This window comes from Phoxinus phoxinus (genome assembly GCF_949152265.1).
Source record: "Phoxinus phoxinus genome assembly, chromosome: 13".
NCBI classification, from domain to species: Eukaryota; Metazoa; Chordata; class Actinopteri; order Cypriniformes; family Leuciscidae; genus Phoxinus; species Phoxinus phoxinus.
In genome coordinates, this window is record NC_136888.1 from 12,436,207 (window position 1) to 12,455,095 (window position 18,889).

Here is an 18,889-nt window from a genome sequence, read left to right on the forward strand (position 1 = left end):
CAAGCCCATGGGCCGTATTCCAATGTACATATTTTTACTATGACCTAAAAATATGTAGAGCGAATACAGGTATAATTCCTAAACTAGATGACATTGATGAAGCCATTGGGATCATATTTTAAAAGCAACACCAAAGACAAACTATCAGAAGATGTCCATTCACCTAGCTCATTCACATAGTTTCCATTCACATAGCTTTAAAAGGATAGTTCACCCAAAAATTAAAATGAATTTATTAACCCTCATGTCTTTCCAACCCTGTATTTGACTGTCTTCTGAGGAGACAAAATACTATTTTTTTGATTGCCCATACAATGAAAGTCAATGGGGTCCAATATTGTTTTTAGCCATAACAATCTACTTTGGTTTTTGCAGAAGAGAGTAAGTCATACAGGTTTGGAAAAACATGAGGGTGAGTAAATGATGAAAGAGTTTTCATTTTTGGGTGAACTATCACTTTAAGTATAAGACAATATACCAGTATTTGAAAAAACTACAACATCATAAGATTCTTGATTATACCACAGTTGCATTTAACCACATACTGTCAGCGACAGTGTTATACATTAATATGCAAGTTCATTGTTATGTACATTTTAGATTCAAACTTTTAAAATCTGCTCTTAAAAATTTGATGAAATGCTCAAGGAATTATGTGCTACAGAAGCCAAGGATGTACATTTCAGAAAAATACACTATCTACGCACCTCTGTTATTACTATTTTCCAAGAACCTTGACTCGGGGTGCACTAATCAACATTTTGCATTCTGCTTAGTCTGGCTAGCATGCAAATTTGGGATACTATTGGCGTTCAAGGCGATTGGTTTGAGCTGGGGTGGAATATAAAATGGACAGCTGATATACGCATATTAAACAAAGACATTAGCATACAGCAGGAAATATGAAGTCCTTTAAACAGAACAAATTAAAATGTTGACATTCACCACAAGTACCCTGGTGAACGAGTTGGCTCCTTAGACCTACTTCCTGCAGAACTGGAGCGTTTCGCTCAATTATGCGGCTGTTGTACGACCAGAAGAGCAGCGACAGCTGCAGCAGAGGGAGTGAGTGACGTATGATTAATATCCAGAGCCATGGACAGTAAATGTAAGAAAAACAAGCCACGAGTGCAAATGGAGAGTGCACTTCATAAATATGCACTGCACCCTGGTATAAATCTGACAGCGTGAAGGAAATACAGCGGGGACCTGAGAGACCGAAGCGGTCCGTCGAGGCTGAGAGAGGAGCTCGGTGAGCTGGGGTTTCATTAATCACCGTGAAGGAACAGGGAGTTTGGGCGGCACTGCTCCTCTACAGCTCAACATCTGTGCCAGGACTGGCGGCTGCCATTAGCAAACAGGCTGCAATACATTAGACTCGCTGTCTGCCGTGGTCAGCGCAGGTAATGAGTTTTAAAAGTGGGCCTTCGGAGTATTTGCAGTTTAAGTCAAGCACAATACACTCTTAAAAATAAAGGTTCTTTCTTTAACAATGGTTCCATGAAGGACATTTACTATCCATAGAACACACAACAGTGTGTTCTTTAAAGGCCAGATCACACTGCACAGACAAAACAGCAACAAACATGTTTGTTGGGTTTCGTCGGATCAGTGTGTTACCCCTGTTGGCGTTGGTCGGGGTTTGTTTTCACCCGACTGAACATGTTCAATCAGTGTTTGTCGGCAGTGTGAACGTCAGTTCTTTTTCATAAAATTCTAAATCCAACAGCCAACTTGCCTGTTGGCGTTTGTCTGTTGACTGTGAACTGGCCTTCAAGTGCTAACGGTTCTTCAGATTATTAAAATGTTCTTCACACTAAGTTTCTTTTAAGAACTGTTCACTGAAAGGTTCTTCTGGGAACCAAATATGCTGTAAAAGAACCATATTTTAAGAGTGTACTTCCATAATACATGCAAACAAGCAAAACAAGATATTCAAAGAAGAAAAAAGAAGGGATTTTTATTTCTCCATTGGGAAGGTGAAAAGTGGACCACAATGGAGGGAAAGGCAAAAAAACTATTGATGTTGGCTTAAAAATAGAGCTTGAGTGATCGAATGGAATTCAAGCGTAGCTCAGGCAGACCACTGATCGCTAAACTATATCAGCTGACGCTCAGCTGATTTGTTCCTCCACCTACACTAATCAACTATAGTATTTAAGCTCATTCACGAATGCTCCGCAGTCTGTCGCACAGATATTTACACCCACCTGCACCCCTTCACCTCCTAGCATCTTCATAATAGAGCAGTGGATGCTATAGAAACTCTATGTACGTACCGTAATCATTGTATATCGTTCTGTAACATGCTAAGAAACATTTGGTTAATAAAAGGCTTGGGGGTTTTGTGTCTCAAGGATGTATCTCAAGCCGTCTAGTATGGCAGCTCGAGTACCTTAGAGCCTAAGCCTATCGTCAAATCCAAAGATTGTCAAAAAAATTAATTCTCAAAGTGGTCCTGGACTGAACTAAAGTTGTTTTGAAGGCAATGATATAAAACAAAAACCAAACGGCCACCAATCTTGCACAATTAAACCAGGAATGTGTGTTACGAAAGTAAATATGATCAATTTTGATTGTATGTTGACTTTGGTGCCATTTAAGGAGGTGAACTTGAAGGGAACTGTTTTGTTCATGTGAACCAGTAATCAATAAAGAGGCGTCTTGGTGGTGCCTGTGAGTTTCAGAGATATGTAGGAAATATTGATGCGATGTGACTTCTTTTGACGCTGATTTAGATGAAGTAAAAAGGGACGAGATAGTACAGTCAATAAGCTATTCACCAGCTAGAATGCAATTATCACCGAACAAAAACACAGATCCATGATGCAACATGCAATACCACATACTAACCAGCAGGAGTCCTCCTGACTATAGTAGATCCAGCAAAAGCGTGTGAATCACAACCTTTAAAAAGACGACGCAGGCGTTCAAGGGTGTGAATGAAGCACTATGATTTAAAACCGCACTAGCTATGACTCATCCTCACTCTGAACTCCCTCGGTGGATATTACATATATCTGATTATTGTGCAGACATGGGAACACAAGGTTGATTTAGCCACTGGCTAAGATTTAGTAATGGGTTTTAAATTTGGGAAAAGCTGGGCAATGTTTTCTGGGAAGCTGTAAAATGCTGAGGACACAAAGTGGAAAAAGGAAAGCTGGAAAGACGTAGTGGACTCATTGTACTCTTAGGCCCACATTTCAGCGAGATTTCAAACTTGAACAAAAAAAATGTGCCATAGAATGTGAATAAGTACAACCAAACCGCCAGAATTCACCCCAGGCTAGTGGGACGTCGGACTCCTGGAGCGGCTCTGGTTCTGATTACCAGAAATGTGAACGGGTCGGACAGTTTAAACAAAAGAAGTTTGGCTCCAGAACAAAAACAAAATCATGATGAGAAGCGAGATATATGATGGATAGCAGAGAGACGGCCAAAACCATTGAGAAAACAAGAGCGAGAGATATACGCTGACCATAAATCAACCTTCACAGTCAGATGGCTGTAAAATTCACACATAAAACGTTCACTTTACAAAGTCAAGGGCATTATTTTTCATCACACCAATGGTGCTACTAAAATCATTGATGTGGAAAAAACAACAGCTATTTCATGAAACTTTTTGAAATTTGGAAGAAAATGTTATTTTAACCCTAATCTTTAAGTCTGAAGGTCCTTTCACATCCAGAAGGACAACTTTAATGATAGCTATATCAGCGTCCACACCAATGCACGATATTGTTCTGTTTATTCTAAGCACAGTGACATATTGTTAATGCTTATCATCACATTATATGTCATTTTACAGTAACATACGGTCAAATGTATGGTCTTTGTAATTAAAAATTATGAAAACCATAAAATCGGTTAAAAAAAAAAAAGACATTCCCAAAAGTCTCTGCATGACATCATGACACTGTGCACTGTAGTATTGACCATGTTTTATGTTTATGATTTATCATGTAGCTTTCTTTTTAACCTCTTTGTTGTTGTGGATATCTGTATATGTTTATTTAAAAATCTGGTTAGCTAACATTACATTCATTAATCAAATATACAGTTAGGCAAACATTTCCACCACAATGAATTTATGGCAACCACAGCTGCAGTTTTTATCCGTAAATCTAGCAGGATATTTCTAGTGCACCTCTTCCCCCAAATGCCACATGATTTCAGGTCTGTAGCACAAACGGTGGACGACAAATTGGACGTCGGAGTGTATTACTTACGGTTAAGTACTAAACTACCGACTTCTACTGCAGCTGTCCACATGCAAAAATGCCACAAAATCTCTTCTACACTGCAGGAAACTGTACGTTCCCATGGACCGCAGGGCATTCAGAAGGGCTCTGAGAAGAGGAAAAGAAAAGAAAAAAAAACAGGATATGTGGAGACTAAAAAGACCTAGACTTTACAACCAACCACCATCACCCCAGGTCTGCTTCTCCATGGTAACAGGCATTTTCTCTCACCCCCTCCCGCCTCTGAGCGGGGCTCTCCAGATTGGCACGCAACAGTTCATGACAGACACAGCAGCTGATAGCTGGTCGTGCCTTCTCTCGCCGTAGAGGAGGTGGGGAGAGTCACCGTGTCTGCTGATTAGTAATCAGAACACAGACTCGCTCTGAATCCTGGGGGTTGAAAACTGAATTATACATCGCCATTGCCAATCAGACCATGCACTCCTTCATTGGCATTCTATTTAAAGAATCTCCATCTCCTAATCACACCGAAGACATGAAGAGCCACGCAATCTAATGCCATGCCAGACTACAGTGCACCACACACGGCATTTGCGGGAAATGTCAAAGACGCTGCCAATCACGGTTTGGTAATGTTGCTCAACTAAAGGCACTGCAGCATATATGAAAATGGTGCAAAGCTAAGGCAAGCATCACTGTTACTATTTTATACTTGGAGATTATTTTATACTTAAGGATTTGAGCCAACCCATTACATTTTTGGAGCCTTCCTCATCCCACAACCCAATTCAATTCATTTTATTTTTTAAAGTCGTTATTCCAAAATCAATAAACCAACAAACAACAACAATATAACCACATAACATTAATCAATGGTAACATTAAGACCCTAGACCAGGGGTCGCCAACATTGGCACGGGGAGGGATAATCACTGGCACGTGACAACAGCTAAAGAGGTGTATGCATTTCATTTAAATAAAGTCCTTCGAACTTGCATAAGGATGTTCATTATGAGGTAATCATTCCATATAGTCACACAGCCTGTTTTATAAAGTTAGGAGCTATAAATACTAAATAAAGTGTGAGATTTTAACCTGCGCTAATGAGCAGATCTGACAAGTCATTCACACGACCGCAAACCACAAAACTAACAATGACTCAGAACATCTTAGCAACCACATAGTGATGGCCTGAAAATATCAGTTGGCAGACATGTAACATCTTAGTACTTTAGATTTGCTTCTCAATATATGGGCAAATTTTCTTTTCAACTTTCTATTCTTCAAAGAATAATTAAAAAATATATCCTGGATTCCTCAAAAATGGTTTCCAGACCACAATGATAATGTATATTTCACAATATTACTGTATTTGCACATGCCTGTATCTATCTATCTCTATGTCATGTGACTCGTTTCAATATTCATCCACTTTAATGGACATTTTATCAATGGCCTCAGTGTTTTCAATTCAGTCATAACATGAGAGCAGCAGGGCGTGCAAACACACACACACACACACACACACACACACACACACACACACACACACACACACACACACACACACACACACACACACACACACACACACACACACACACACACACACACACACACACACACACACACACACAGGAGAGTTTGTCAATGACATTCTTTCATTCTTTAGTCGAATTTCAATAGGATTCCTGAGTTATACCATTTCAAGATTGGCGTGAACAGATCACAGCCAAGCCTGAAATAAACCATCTGCGAAAACAATTTACACATACTTTTTCCCTTTACTTATTTCAAGTCTGGAAGTGTGAAGGGAAGTCTGGTTCAGCTGTTGACATTCCTCTAACACTCCGTAATGAAGCACCATCACGGGTCTCATTCACGCAACAGATGGGCTACATGTGGGGGGGGGGGGGGGGGGGGGGGGGGTTCACACTCAGCCCAGGTGACAGGAGGAAGGTGATTGCGACTGTACCCATCCGAAACACCTCTGTTTGCAGGGGGTATTGGTGGCGGTCTGGCTGCAGTACTGTCAAAGTCTATATTAACCAATCAGCAGCCAGGAGCTGAGGTCATGGAGCACAGCGCACGGCAGGCGGCAGCTGGATACGCTGCAAAATGTTCAGTCAACAAAAGAGGGGAAGACGGAGTGGAATAAAATACAGGGGGAAAACGAACGGGGGGAGTACAGACACACAGTACAAGACTTCAGCTGTTGAGACGAGGAATATTAAATATTAATGTTATTTCGGAACATAACTGCTAGTTTTGCATTCTGACACATCGGTGGAAGGGAAAGGGAGGGGGGGTCTCAAAAACTTTCAAGAAAAGTCAATGTTTTTATATTATTTAACATTAAATATAAAGGAATATACTATGTGTATGTATATATGGATATATAAATACATTTTTATAAAGAAAAATGAATGTTTTGTGACCATTAAAAACATTTTTGCATTATTTTTGTGAAATTCTTATTACTGTAATGCAAAACCAAAATCACTTCATGGAAAACCTATTTTCGGGTCAGTGCATCTTGGAACAATCTTAAGATGTAAGATGAATGAAAATTATGCAAAGATCCAAACATACATAATTAAATGAAAATCTATAATCTAACACGGTAGTGTAATTTCTGATTACATGCCCATTGAACGGATCACACTATTGGATGATCAACCAAACAGAAAAGGTCAAAGTCAGCTCAATTCAACACTAGCATTTACTGCAGAACAAATATCAACATGCTTACAAAATCATTTGTAAATCAAACAAATGAGCTGCTTTCATACAGTACCATACACGGCTTATTGATTCTAGAAAAGGCTAAATCTATCTCGTAAATAGAGGATGTATTTGTTGACATGATTGTAAGAAACAGCTCAGGAGGCCTCGGCTGATCAATCTTACTCATTTCCTAATGAAAGCAGATGATACCACTCCAGGTGAGATGATGGGATGGGGTTGTTTAGACACAGAGGAACACCTGATTAGATCCAATCAGAAGGTCTGGAATAATGCCTGAGTGATGGGAAAGCAACAGTGCTAAGTTAAAGACCCATAGACAAATAAATGACATCACCTTAAAAGAGCCCTCCAATTAGACCCTTCAGTGGGCAAACCACACCCATCGTCCTGTCTAGCAGCTGCGATAGATGACAACCTTTGGTTTCACCACAAGGTCGTTGGGAAGGTTTTCATTACATGGGAGTTTCGCTGCTATTAATACTGATGGTTTTGGTCCAGTGAGATCATCTGTGTTTCTTGGTACATGATCAAGGCAACAGACAGACAGATACTAATGCAGACACAGAATCCTGATCCCTTAACAGCTCCGTGCTTTCAAATCTAGGACAAGACAAGGTTGAGTGACTGAGGGGGAAAAAAGGGCAAACGAGAGAAAAGGACACACAAAGTCTTGAGAAAGAGCAAATAAATGTCAAAATGAAAAAAGTCAAAAACAAAATAGCAGTCCGTGTTCTTATTGTGATATACTCCATACTATAATGTAAAAAAACAACAAAAAATAAATATATTTAAATAAAAAAGATGAATGAAATTAAATGAAAAAGCATAAAACAACAACAACAAAAAAACAATTATATGTGTGTGTGTGTGTGTCTGGATCTGGATAAGCTGTATTTCATTAAGATTACCATAAATACATTTGACTAATACATTAAAGCCAATCCAAAAAAAGGATGCTTTTTTTATATTATTATTAATAATAATAAATTCAACTACATACTGAACATTGTTGTGTTTTATCATATTGCTGATGCAACAACATGATAAAACACACTTCCGCAATGCGTTAACAAAAAACATCCCTTAGCAGTGGAAAAATCACTATAATGTTCGGCCTCAAGTGGCTTACTCCTTTAATAAACAACAGAGCACTTAAAAGTGAACAGTATACAGCTCTCAGAGTACAGTGGATGGTGACCAGATTGTAGAATGAGAGAGAGAGTGTGTGTGTGTGAATGTGCGAGGGGGGGAAGGGCCCCCGATGGAAGATGGATGACAGAACAAGCCGCTGACTGAACTCGCTGCACTGTGAAAGCCTAAGAAACCCGAGACCTCTCTGTGTTAGCAGAGCTCCAGTCTAAAATGGCTGCCAGTCGTGTAAACAACCCAGAGAATGAAAGGGGGCTACATTTCTCCTGTGAGCCGGCCAAGAGCCGCACAGACCGTGGTTACAAATTAACCCTTTCCTTCCAACCAGCCAGTCCGTCTGCAAACTAAAAACAAAGGAAGGAATGTTTAGTACTCAGTGTTTTGTAGGAAAAATGCGATACATATCAAAACGTGTGTCATTTCACACACTATAGTTGTTTGAATGCATAAAAACCTAAATCAGAAAGCTCGCGAAAGAGTCAAAAGATACAAAAATCGCACTTCGGCGTGTATTCAGTGGGTTCTCAGTTCAACACTTTAGATCAATCAAGTGAAACCATCCTTGAACAATCCAGCCTGCGAGCTTTTCAAGACAGACGGAGTCTCCATGGTGCCCTATAGGCCATTTCCATGTGCTCAGAAACAATCCCCTGCCCCCAAACTAGCCCCCCACCCCACTACTTCTCCGGCGGGAATCTACAGGAAGCTGTAACAGGGCCCTGGCCCTCAAGGAAGGACTGGCCTTGAAATGCAAATTGGAATTCCATCCTAAAATTGATGTCCTTTACAAGCTAATGAAAAACATCTGAAACGCTGCCAAAACGGACCCCCTTTTTTTTTTTTTACAACCCACATGCCATTAGTCAAGGGTAGACCGGAGCTGTGTCTGTTCAGTGAGGCGTACGTTCTTATATAAGGGGCTGATAAAAATAGAGACGAATCACGATCTTTAAAAATGATGTTTATTCAATAACACACTCACAAAAGTGTGAATTCAGCCATTTGAAAAATCAAAACTGATACCGAGAGACGCACTAAATCATATTAACAATAACATGCTATTCCCAAACGGTTGAAAAAGGATTTACGGTCTAGTTTCTCTGCGCTAGAAAGGAAGAAGGGAAAAAAAAGCTGCCAAAAAATAAACTCAACGAGCGAGTAGGAGTGAAAAGCAGGAGAAAATCAATTCCCCCTCTGCGCCTTTAATATCTGCAGAAAGAGGGGGAAGCGCACGCCCCGCTGTAGCCCGCAGCTTATTTGCGAGGCAGGAATGGAATGTCTGAGATTGCATACATTATGTGCCAAAGAGGCCCTGGGCTATGGAAGATAGTGCTGACATCACTGTCTATAAATGGTTGTGCTCGGAGGCACAGTGAATGAAAACAAAATGGGAATAACCCTTTTTGCACATAACCCCCCCCTCCCTCCTCCGTTGGTGCTAAATAACAAGCACAAGCGTAGAGAGTTAAATGCCATATCGCAGTCAGGGGTGCATTGACGCGGTGGGGGGGGGGATATGAGGTTGAATGGTTAAAATAGTTAGCATGTACCAGTTTTAATATGCAGACAACTTTAAGCCATTCGCACACTGATTTCCCCATTATGTTGTTTGTTTGCCAGATTGACGTAACCAATGGAATGGGTTGGGACTATCAGGAAAACCCGCCCAAACACAATTTCATGCGATACAATTATTTTAACCAATAAGTAAAGCGTTGACAGCACAGAAAAATAACTTCTAAAGCAGTATGAACAGACTACTGTACAAATGGGCAAAGAATGGGGAAAGTTGTGATGAAATGAACATCGCGACGGATCTTTTCATCCATTATTATGATGTACATCCGAGTAAAATGGATTATCAACAAAGAAAACAAATGTAAGGCATTGGTTCTATCCACCGGTTGTTGATCGGTTTTTGAGATTTCACGCCCACTGTAACTGCACTGTTATTCATTCCAATGACAAGAAAACAATGTAACAATATCAGCAAGAAAACGGTTTTGTAATTATAAACCAAAATTATAAACAAAAGACATGCAAAACACAGCGGTGCAGACGGCCAAATGCCGGCACGCGCAGGGTTAACGCTGAACCTCTCTGCACATTCCTGAATAAATGATGTTTTGAACAAGGCTGTTACCATGGGCAACTGTGCACGATGGCACTGCAGCGTAACCTTTGGAGTGGCTGTATTTTTATCCACTGGAAACTTCTCCCTTGAAGGAGAGAGAGAGAGAGAGTGTGTGTGTGTGTGTGTTATGGGGATGAAGGGAATTGGAGGAGGGGAAGAAGCCGCTGGCTTCACTAGCAAGCAAAAGGGTGGACAGACTGCAGTGATTTTACAATGCGACCAAAAACAAATGTTCCCGAAACAGACAGGCTACCACATGAGAGTTAGAGATTAATAATCATTTTGAGATGTTTGCAGCAACACAAATAAATCCAACACACAACAGACTGTAAAAGAGGTTCAAATACGTCAGCGGATCAATAAATGCCTTGTAAACACGGATAGAAATGTATTCTGCTGAAAAATAGCAGCACGAAGGCAGTAATGGGATTTGTGCTCGTCTTGATATCATTAAGATATATCTCCATCCTTAAATGGCCACTCGAAATAATCATGTGCGATTTCTTAAGCATTTATGCATTTACAGGGATTGTATTTACTATAAAGCCAATTACAGGGTCTTCTCCACATCTTCCAGTTGTCTGCGTCTCAAAGCATTCCATGAAAAGGTGCAGAATTTAACACACACACTCAAGACGCCACAGAAGCATGTGTAGTAAACAGGAAGTGCGACCCCCGCCTTCTGTAATGGGTGGGGTTGGTGTATCTGTTTATTTTTTCTTTGTATGTGCACTGAAACTTGAAACCCATGTGATTACGGAGACAGCCAAGGGCACCTCAAACCCAAGTCATTTTTAGCATGACAATGGAAGCCCACTCCATCCTGAACCAGACACCACACCTTTGATTCCTCACAGACAGAGCAGCAGCGACAAGATCACTGCAATGCACCACAAAGCACGACAAACTAAACTCTTCACCAGGTTTAGAAGGATTAGGGATGTATCATACAAAACGGAACTAAATTGCCTCGCTGTCATCTAATGTGCTGTCATACGAGCCATTGTCTTTTGCAAATATGCTAATATTTTGGCAAGGAAATCTTAATTCATATGCATGATTCAATGAGGGGGAAAAAAACATTCATTTTTCACTGTGCAGCAGAATATAGTTATAAACCCTTTCAATACCTATTTTGAAATTTGATGCAGATACAGTGCAACACACATATTTATATATATACACACACGCACTTATATAAACCGGTATATATGCTGCACGTAATGTATAATGTGTATTACACAACATGCTGATTAACAAAAACAAGTGCTGCACATGGCCTTTATGGAAACAAAATCTCGCATAGTGCAGAACTGTTCTAGTTCCCGCTTAAATTATTCCGATCTACAGGATGTGCACCACAGGCCTCCACAGTATTCAACCACAGAGCCCACTTCAGTAAGATAGCTTGGCATGTGCATTGTTCTCTGACCTTAACGTCCCCCCAGTTATTTGGTCTGGATGCTCTTGCATGGCCGGCTGCCATGAATGAATTGTGCCACCTTCTATTTGTCTGTGAAAGAGCATTAGTTTGAGTCATGGCAACAGCCACGCACCAACTGTTTTCCCTCGCTCCCGCAGCCAATGCAAGAGTACGACTGACAAGTCACATGACCAACCAGCTGAATTCTAAATGAGGAATACATCCCCAGGGCCATCTCAGGCATGTGCAAGCATTTTCCCTCTCCAGCTTTCCTACTCGCACCAAAATACTCTGACACACGGAGAGAGGGAACAGCTAACAGCTCCTAAATTGAGGCATAACAGATTAAGACACAGTGTGTGAAGAGCAGGGTGCGTATTCGAACGCCTTCTGAATATGCAGTAAAACAGTTTTTATCGTGCGCTAACAGAATTTGTTGCTAAGGGAGTAGAAAAATAACAGCACATATTAAACAAGCACTGCACCTACCCCATGTGACACACATCAGGGAGTGCTGAATTGATGTTTCATGCCCTGTGGCTGCATCAAACCTTTGACTTTTAGGTCAGTGTAGCAGTCTACATCTGTCTGGAGCAAAAACAGTGACATGAATGCAAAACACACTGACAAAAGCAATGAAAATGATATGCTTACTGTGATACTCGATCCCCTGTTACATGTAACAACAGAAATGTGCTTAGCGGAGGACTTTTCATTGTTTTTAAATGGCTTTTGTATGGATATTGTTGAAAACAAAAAACAGCATTACAAAGTAAAAGAATAATTTGGCCCTTAGTTAATATAGTTGATGAACATCTACAAAACATAACCGTTTCATAAACAAATAGACGACACTAAAAAAAATCTCAACGCAGCCAAGATGTCTTCTATTATACAGAAAGAAAGAAAAAACTATAATTTGCCAACTATAATAATTCATCAGAGACCTTTGAAATAAATCAAGGCAGAATTCAAATATCAAAAGACATTTCTAACCTGGACAAATTAACACGCCACAAAGAGTTAATATCAATGAATTTATTACAATTTACTCAGCTCCAAGGCACGTTACAAGTCTTCTGTTACTACAGAAATATGTATAAACAAACAGAGCATTTCATTTTTCATTTACAGTATTTTTTGCTCTACTAAAGCGTCCGTGCAACTTTAAAGCAAAAAGAGAATGAAAACACGTAATAAAATATATCTGTATTCTCAGACCACGGGATACAAATTAAAAACTGCCGTTTTAAAGATCATACTAAAAAAAAAAAAGAAAAAAAAAAGAAAGAAAAAAAGGACGAGATCAAGAAACAAAGAATGCCCTCTCTTAGACTCACTTCATTTGTTATACCTACCACAAAAAGTGTATTCATTAATAACATTTTTTTTTTTTTGCTTGGGATTGTACATGTAGATGTGGAAAATAAGTATGAAATTGAATAGAAATGTTAACGTAAACCGTAAAAGTGCCGTAAAAAAAGGTTTCCACGCACACATCCTCCTCCTTCGTGGAGGAAAACAAATGTCTCTGTACACTGGACTATTTCTGTTACTTCAATATTCACAACAAGTAGGCTGTGTCTCAAAACCAAGCGTGCTGCACACTTAGCATTTCAAATGCATCTATAATGTTCATAAATGTTATCTTGGTAGGCAGTTCACCAGGTTTTAAGACACCACCTTAAATATACTCGCTTCACTTGTCTGTTTCTGATGCAGGAAGCATATATGTTTATATTTAGGGGTCTCTTTCTTTCTTTACTTTCACATCCCCAGCTAAAATGGTCGCTATCTCGCCTTGCATGAAAGCCCAAGGCACGTTTGACCCTACCAGGGGACATTTCTCTCCGCTGGGGCAGTACACCTCTCCTGTGGCCCCCTGCGCTTTGATGCTTTCCCGGGAACAAGGGAAGCAGAATTTGTGGTTAGGAACTGACGGGCACTGGACGAAGTGTGTGTCTTCTAAACGTTCGTGGCAGATAGTACAACACAAGGGCCCGTTATTGGCCATGGGTGAGTCTGGAATGTTCTGAGGGTGCACCTGATCCATGCCCTGATGTGAACCCGATTGGGAAGGCGTCCCGGTCAGACTGATCTCCCCGTTTCGCGAGGCCAAACGCCGCTGTCCGGACACCGAGGCGGGGGAGACCGGGCTGCTACTGTTGTGTCGGGTGGATGTGGTGGAGTGCACAGAGTTGCTGTCCTTTGGTGAGTGTGCGTTACCCAAAGTGTCTGCGACCGACATGAGCGCAGCCATGGGGGACTGTCCGTTCTGTGGGGCCGATTCGGGTGGGGTGGCTCGGCTGGAGTGCACGGTCCCCAGGGGTGGAGGTCCGCCGTGAGAGGCTGCGAACGAGCTGGACGCCATGGTCAGTTTGAGCGCCTCGCTTTGACTCGCCATCCACTGCTGTCTCTGCTGCTCCCCCTCTGCAGAGTCCGGTTCTGGGGAGGCTTTGCGTTTGCGCACGCCCGTCCTGAGCGAGCTGCCCGACGCCACGGCCCGGGGCATGTTGACCAGCGCCGAGGGCAGCAGAGGGCAGCTGGCGTCGATGTAAGGCTGGGGCAGCATTTCACCCCCGAGCCCCTCCTTAAAGAAACGCACAGACTCCGGCAGCAAATCGCCCAGGAGCCTCCAGTCGCCAGACCCATGCTTTTTCTCATATTCCAGGTATTTAAAGCCAGAAGAAAGCCCTCTGCCAAAGTCTTTCATGCAGTCCTGATACATCTGTTTAGCCACACCAGACGCACTGGAAAACACATTACCAGATCCACTGGGATACTCAATGAAGATTTTCAGTTCATAGTCCATGCCGGGCTTGGAAATGGCATCAAAAGCAAACACCCTACCTACAAGGGAATGATCTTTCTTGAACCTCACATCAAACGGAGTGCAATTGGAAAGCGTGATCAGTGTGTCCCTCACTATCTTAGGTTTGTTCGCCCAATCCTCTGACCTGTTTCTCAAACTTTCACCAAGTTCAGACAGAGCCTCTGCGTTTCGCTGTTTCTCTTTCAGGTCTCTCTCTTGGTCCGTGCTGGACACAGAACCAGGTCGTTTACCCTGCTCGGAGAGCGCGAGCGCAGGTCCGATGCTGGTCGTGGCTGGAGGGGCTCGTCCAGACAGGCTGTGCTGTGCTATACTCGCCGCTGACGGCGGGCCGTTCAGGAGGGTCTGTGGGAGGAGGTTCGGCGGCACGCTCATCTGCCCCGACACAGCCACCAGCCCGTGGTTCCGACGCGAGTTAGGGCTCTGTCGGTTCAGCTCGGGGGGTCCGTCGTCTGATTTGGGGAAGCCGTTCGGTCCACCAAGCCCGTTCGGAAGCCTGTGCGCGCCGATGCTGGAATAATCAAAGCGCGATCTCTCTGTTCCGAGCGCGTATCGGTCCAAACCGGACTGTTGTTGTTGCTGTTGTTGTTGTTGTTGTTGTTGCTGCTGCTGCTGCTGTTTGGACGAGCCGTCAACATGATTCATCTGCACCGACTCCTTGGATGACATTCCCGCTTGTGCTTTCACCGCAGGCGGCGGCGCGGGACCCGGGGATCTCCCTTCCTGGAAGCCATGAGCCCGCTTCAGATGGCGCGTGGTCTCGATAACAAACTCGATCCGATCCGCGCCCTCGTAGTTCACGCAACCCCTGCATACGGCCTCCGTAAAATCCCAAATCATCGCCCACGGCATGCGCGGCAGGTCGCACAGATAACACGACTGTCTCCTCGACGAGGAGACCTGCGCCGAAGACATGTTGAGCTGCTCCTCTCGGATCCGTTATACGGTTACTAGGAGGCGAATGCGCCTCTTCTGCTTCTCGGAATGCCACCTGGCTGGGCCAGTGACGTCAGCACCACGTTCCGCAGTTCCTTTTTCTGTTACAAATGACAAGCCACTTGTTGCCATGCGAGTGCGCATGCGCTAACCACTCCCTAACAAATCTTCTGAATGGACCATAGACAGGAATGGACCGAGAAACGCGCACCACCACCATTATGGCAAGCCGCTTAAACATTTATGCTTCAAAACATACTATTGTCTATTTTTAAGTTACTAGCACTTTTTAAATGACCAATAAGTAAATCCAATTGTCACTATTCAGTACTTATTATAAACAAGTATTTATGTCATTCTAGTCACTCTAATCTCAATAGTGGCAAGTAACTATCCCATTGTTATTGGTAACACATTTGTTTGTTTATTAGTATATTCGAATAAATAAGTACTATTAAGTCTAGAATATGCCTCTAGGAAATAATCACTAGAAACTGATAAAGAGTTAGTATATAAAATCTGAAATAGACACCAGCATGCATACTAGTCTGTAGTGAATAGTTAATATCTGACCAGATAGGTCTATTTAAAAAACAAAATGTTACCAGTAAAAATAGAATAGTTATTTGTCACTATTGGGATAATGACTAGTACCAAAAATATAAGTACTAGTATTTAAATAATAAATGTGATCAATACTAGTTTCTAATGAATAAATTGTTTTAAATGCTAATTGAATAGATACTCGTCAATATTAGAAAAAAATAATTACAATCTAATGACAAGTTACTAGTGAAAATTGAATGGATAATTGTCATTACTGGATCACATACAAACACGTACTAACAATAAAAACATGGGGGAAAATTATTTAGCTAATAAATATATTTTTTTATAAAAAAAAATAAAAAAAATTGAATGTTGAGCCTGCTTGCCATACCTCATTAGCCAGTTTGCTTTCAGAATACAAGAGCCAGAGTTGTGGGCGGAAAATCTGAGGTATTCATGTTTCTTCCAGAGTGTCGATTCTTATTGCTTCTAAAATGTCCATAAGATTCATATTCTGTGGTCCTATTAATAATGCAAGATAATTTTGGAAAAATGCTTACACCAGCAAAATGCATACGATTTACAATAAAAATACGCATATTGTGGCCATACATGCATAGTTACAATACATTTTTGCGCATTTGAAATAATATCTATGCTCCATGGTGTAGAGGCTGCCTTAAACATAAACAATACCTATTTTAGATATTCTGACATATTTAAGTGATTTAATATGATTTTCTGGTAATATCGGTCAGTCTCTGAGTGCTTGTTTACTTTAAATGAGGAAGCTTGGCAGCCCCGCCCCTAAAGCCCCTTTCCCATAGTCTATTCTTTGCTTAACAACACCCCGTAGATGATGTAAAAACAAAACAAAAAAAACTCGCCCTGTTATACAACAAGACGAGGGGGTGGAAAAACCAAAAGAAGGGGGAAAAAAAAGCAAGGGAGGTCTGGAGAAGAGGAGAAATGCCATTTATTGCAATCCCTGCATTCTGCTGGCACGGAAAGAAGCTGTGCTTTATCCAAGCAAAAAAAAACAACAAAAAAAACCCCCATAACTACCAAGTAGGCAGGAGCCAAAGCGGAGGATGTGATTTTCTCCCTCTGCTGAAAATTATATATACAGTACATCAAGCATTGCAGAGCCTGAATTTGGATGTCAAACGGATAAAATAACCACTACTGATATGGCAAGCAGAATGTCTTTCAGCTTGTAAAGCCAGAGACAATTTGTACAGTATTTGTGCTCTGTGCTTGTGACTCGGGTGGTGTAAATGAGCCTGATGTCTTTCGTTTGTGCCTCAAATTAACGACACAAAGAAACGAGTGTTTGTGCAAATCATCTTGGAGCGAGTCACTTGACTTCAAAATGAAATCAGGCTTTACTTTGCAAACACTCAAACGCCCTTCCGTGACATAAGACGGATAGTAGAACTCAAATATTTATATTTTGGAGAACAACACTTATATAATATAATTATATTGCACAAACATATTTCACTGGGGGTTTTTTTGGGCAGGAAAAAAAATGCAATCCTTTAGCAAAAATGTAAAGTTTAAATATGCAGTCTGCCTGTAAAGGATATTTCACTCTCCTTCTTTTTCACTGAGGGATGTTTCGCTGTCCCTGTAGTCTTCTCATGAATACAGATCACCCTGAGGCTTGGCACTCACTCACACACACACACACAATGTGCAGAACATCCACCCACCTACCTACGCTCACACACACACACAGAGCCACATACATGTGCGGTCACACACACTCGGAATGGAAAGTTTTCCACGTTCAGCTTTCCACCAGCTTATCGCAGGGGTTAACTCTCAGCTTCCGCTAAGTGGCTGGCGGGCTGCCAGAGTGAGGGATTCTGGGAAAAGGCAAGTCTTGCCAAGTACAAACTGCCAACATTAAGCAGGCCTGACAGCCTCTCTCCTCCTCCAAACCTGGCAGCCATTCAAAGTGCTCTTTCATTTGAGACGCTGGCGGGCGGCCAGATGCATGCAGATTTACTTTACCTATTCTCAGATGGAGCCGATAGAGACCGCCCCGCAGTTGCCATGGGAACCAGAGGCTGCTCGGAGACTTCCCAGAGCTGCTCGTGTGTGCACATCTTGTGTCGAACACTCGGTAACCTGCAGATGTATGACTTTCTCTCTCCCTCACTTGATTTTTTTAAAAAGAAGAGACCTTACTGTCACACAGAAATACTGACTGGAAAAGAGAAAGAGAAATGCAGCTGCTGATCTACCAAAAAAAAAGGTGGTGGCGGCAGTGAAAGCAAATGTACTCTTTTAAAATCTTCTGTTTTTGCAAAACCCACACAAACCGTATTTCAAAGCGTCCAGTAGAATATACAAGAGGCTCTCGATCACAAAACAGTATAAAAAGCACACTAGGTAAAGCAGCATTTATTGAAAAGGACACATTTGAAATATTACCCAACATGTATGTTAATAAACAGTCCTTTTTTGCTAGAGGAGCAAAAAGAGTGTGTTGCAACACCACGGTACATTGACATATACTTTGTATATGATTACCATATTCATGTTAGTAACAGACAGACATATCTAGCATGTTATTAGACAATATTTTAGGATATTTATGTCTGTCTCTATCTCTCTCTCTGTGTGTGCGTGTGTGTGTGTGTGTATTTTAAGATGTATTTTTATTTGTATATATATACAAATATATATTAAACAAGTTTTTACTGTATTTTGATCAAATAAATCAGATGTGTTCACAAGAACACTAGAAATAGAAATCCTTTGTAACATTATAGAAGTCTTTACTGTCACTTGATCAATTTAATGCATCCTTGCTGAAAAAAAAGTATTACTTTCTTAAAAATAAAACCAAAGAAATCCTACTGATCCCATACTTTTGAATGGTATTATATATCAGTCCATCG

General features: G+C 41.4%; 2 protein-coding genes across 2 annotated transcripts in view; both read right to left on the reverse strand.

Moving 5' to 3' along the window:
• Positions 1-18,889, reverse strand: part of kiaa0586 (KIAA0586 ortholog) — a 116,579-nt gene that overhangs the window by 87,456 nt on the left and 10,234 nt on the right.
• Positions 12,694-18,566, reverse strand: irf2bpl (interferon regulatory factor 2 binding protein-like). The gene has a single exon (XM_079633872.1). The coding sequence runs from the start codon at positions 15,405-15,407 to the stop codon at positions 13,404-13,406; it is 2,004 nt and encodes a 667-aa protein (XP_079489998.1). The 5' UTR covers positions 15,408-18,566; the 3' UTR covers positions 12,694-13,403.

Bases quoted from the DNA above. Each gene is read 5' to 3' on its own strand.
- irf2bpl (XM_079633872.1), bottom strand. From the start codon at position 15,407: ATGTCTTCGGCGCAGGTCTCCTCGTCGAGGAGACAGTCGTGTTATCTG.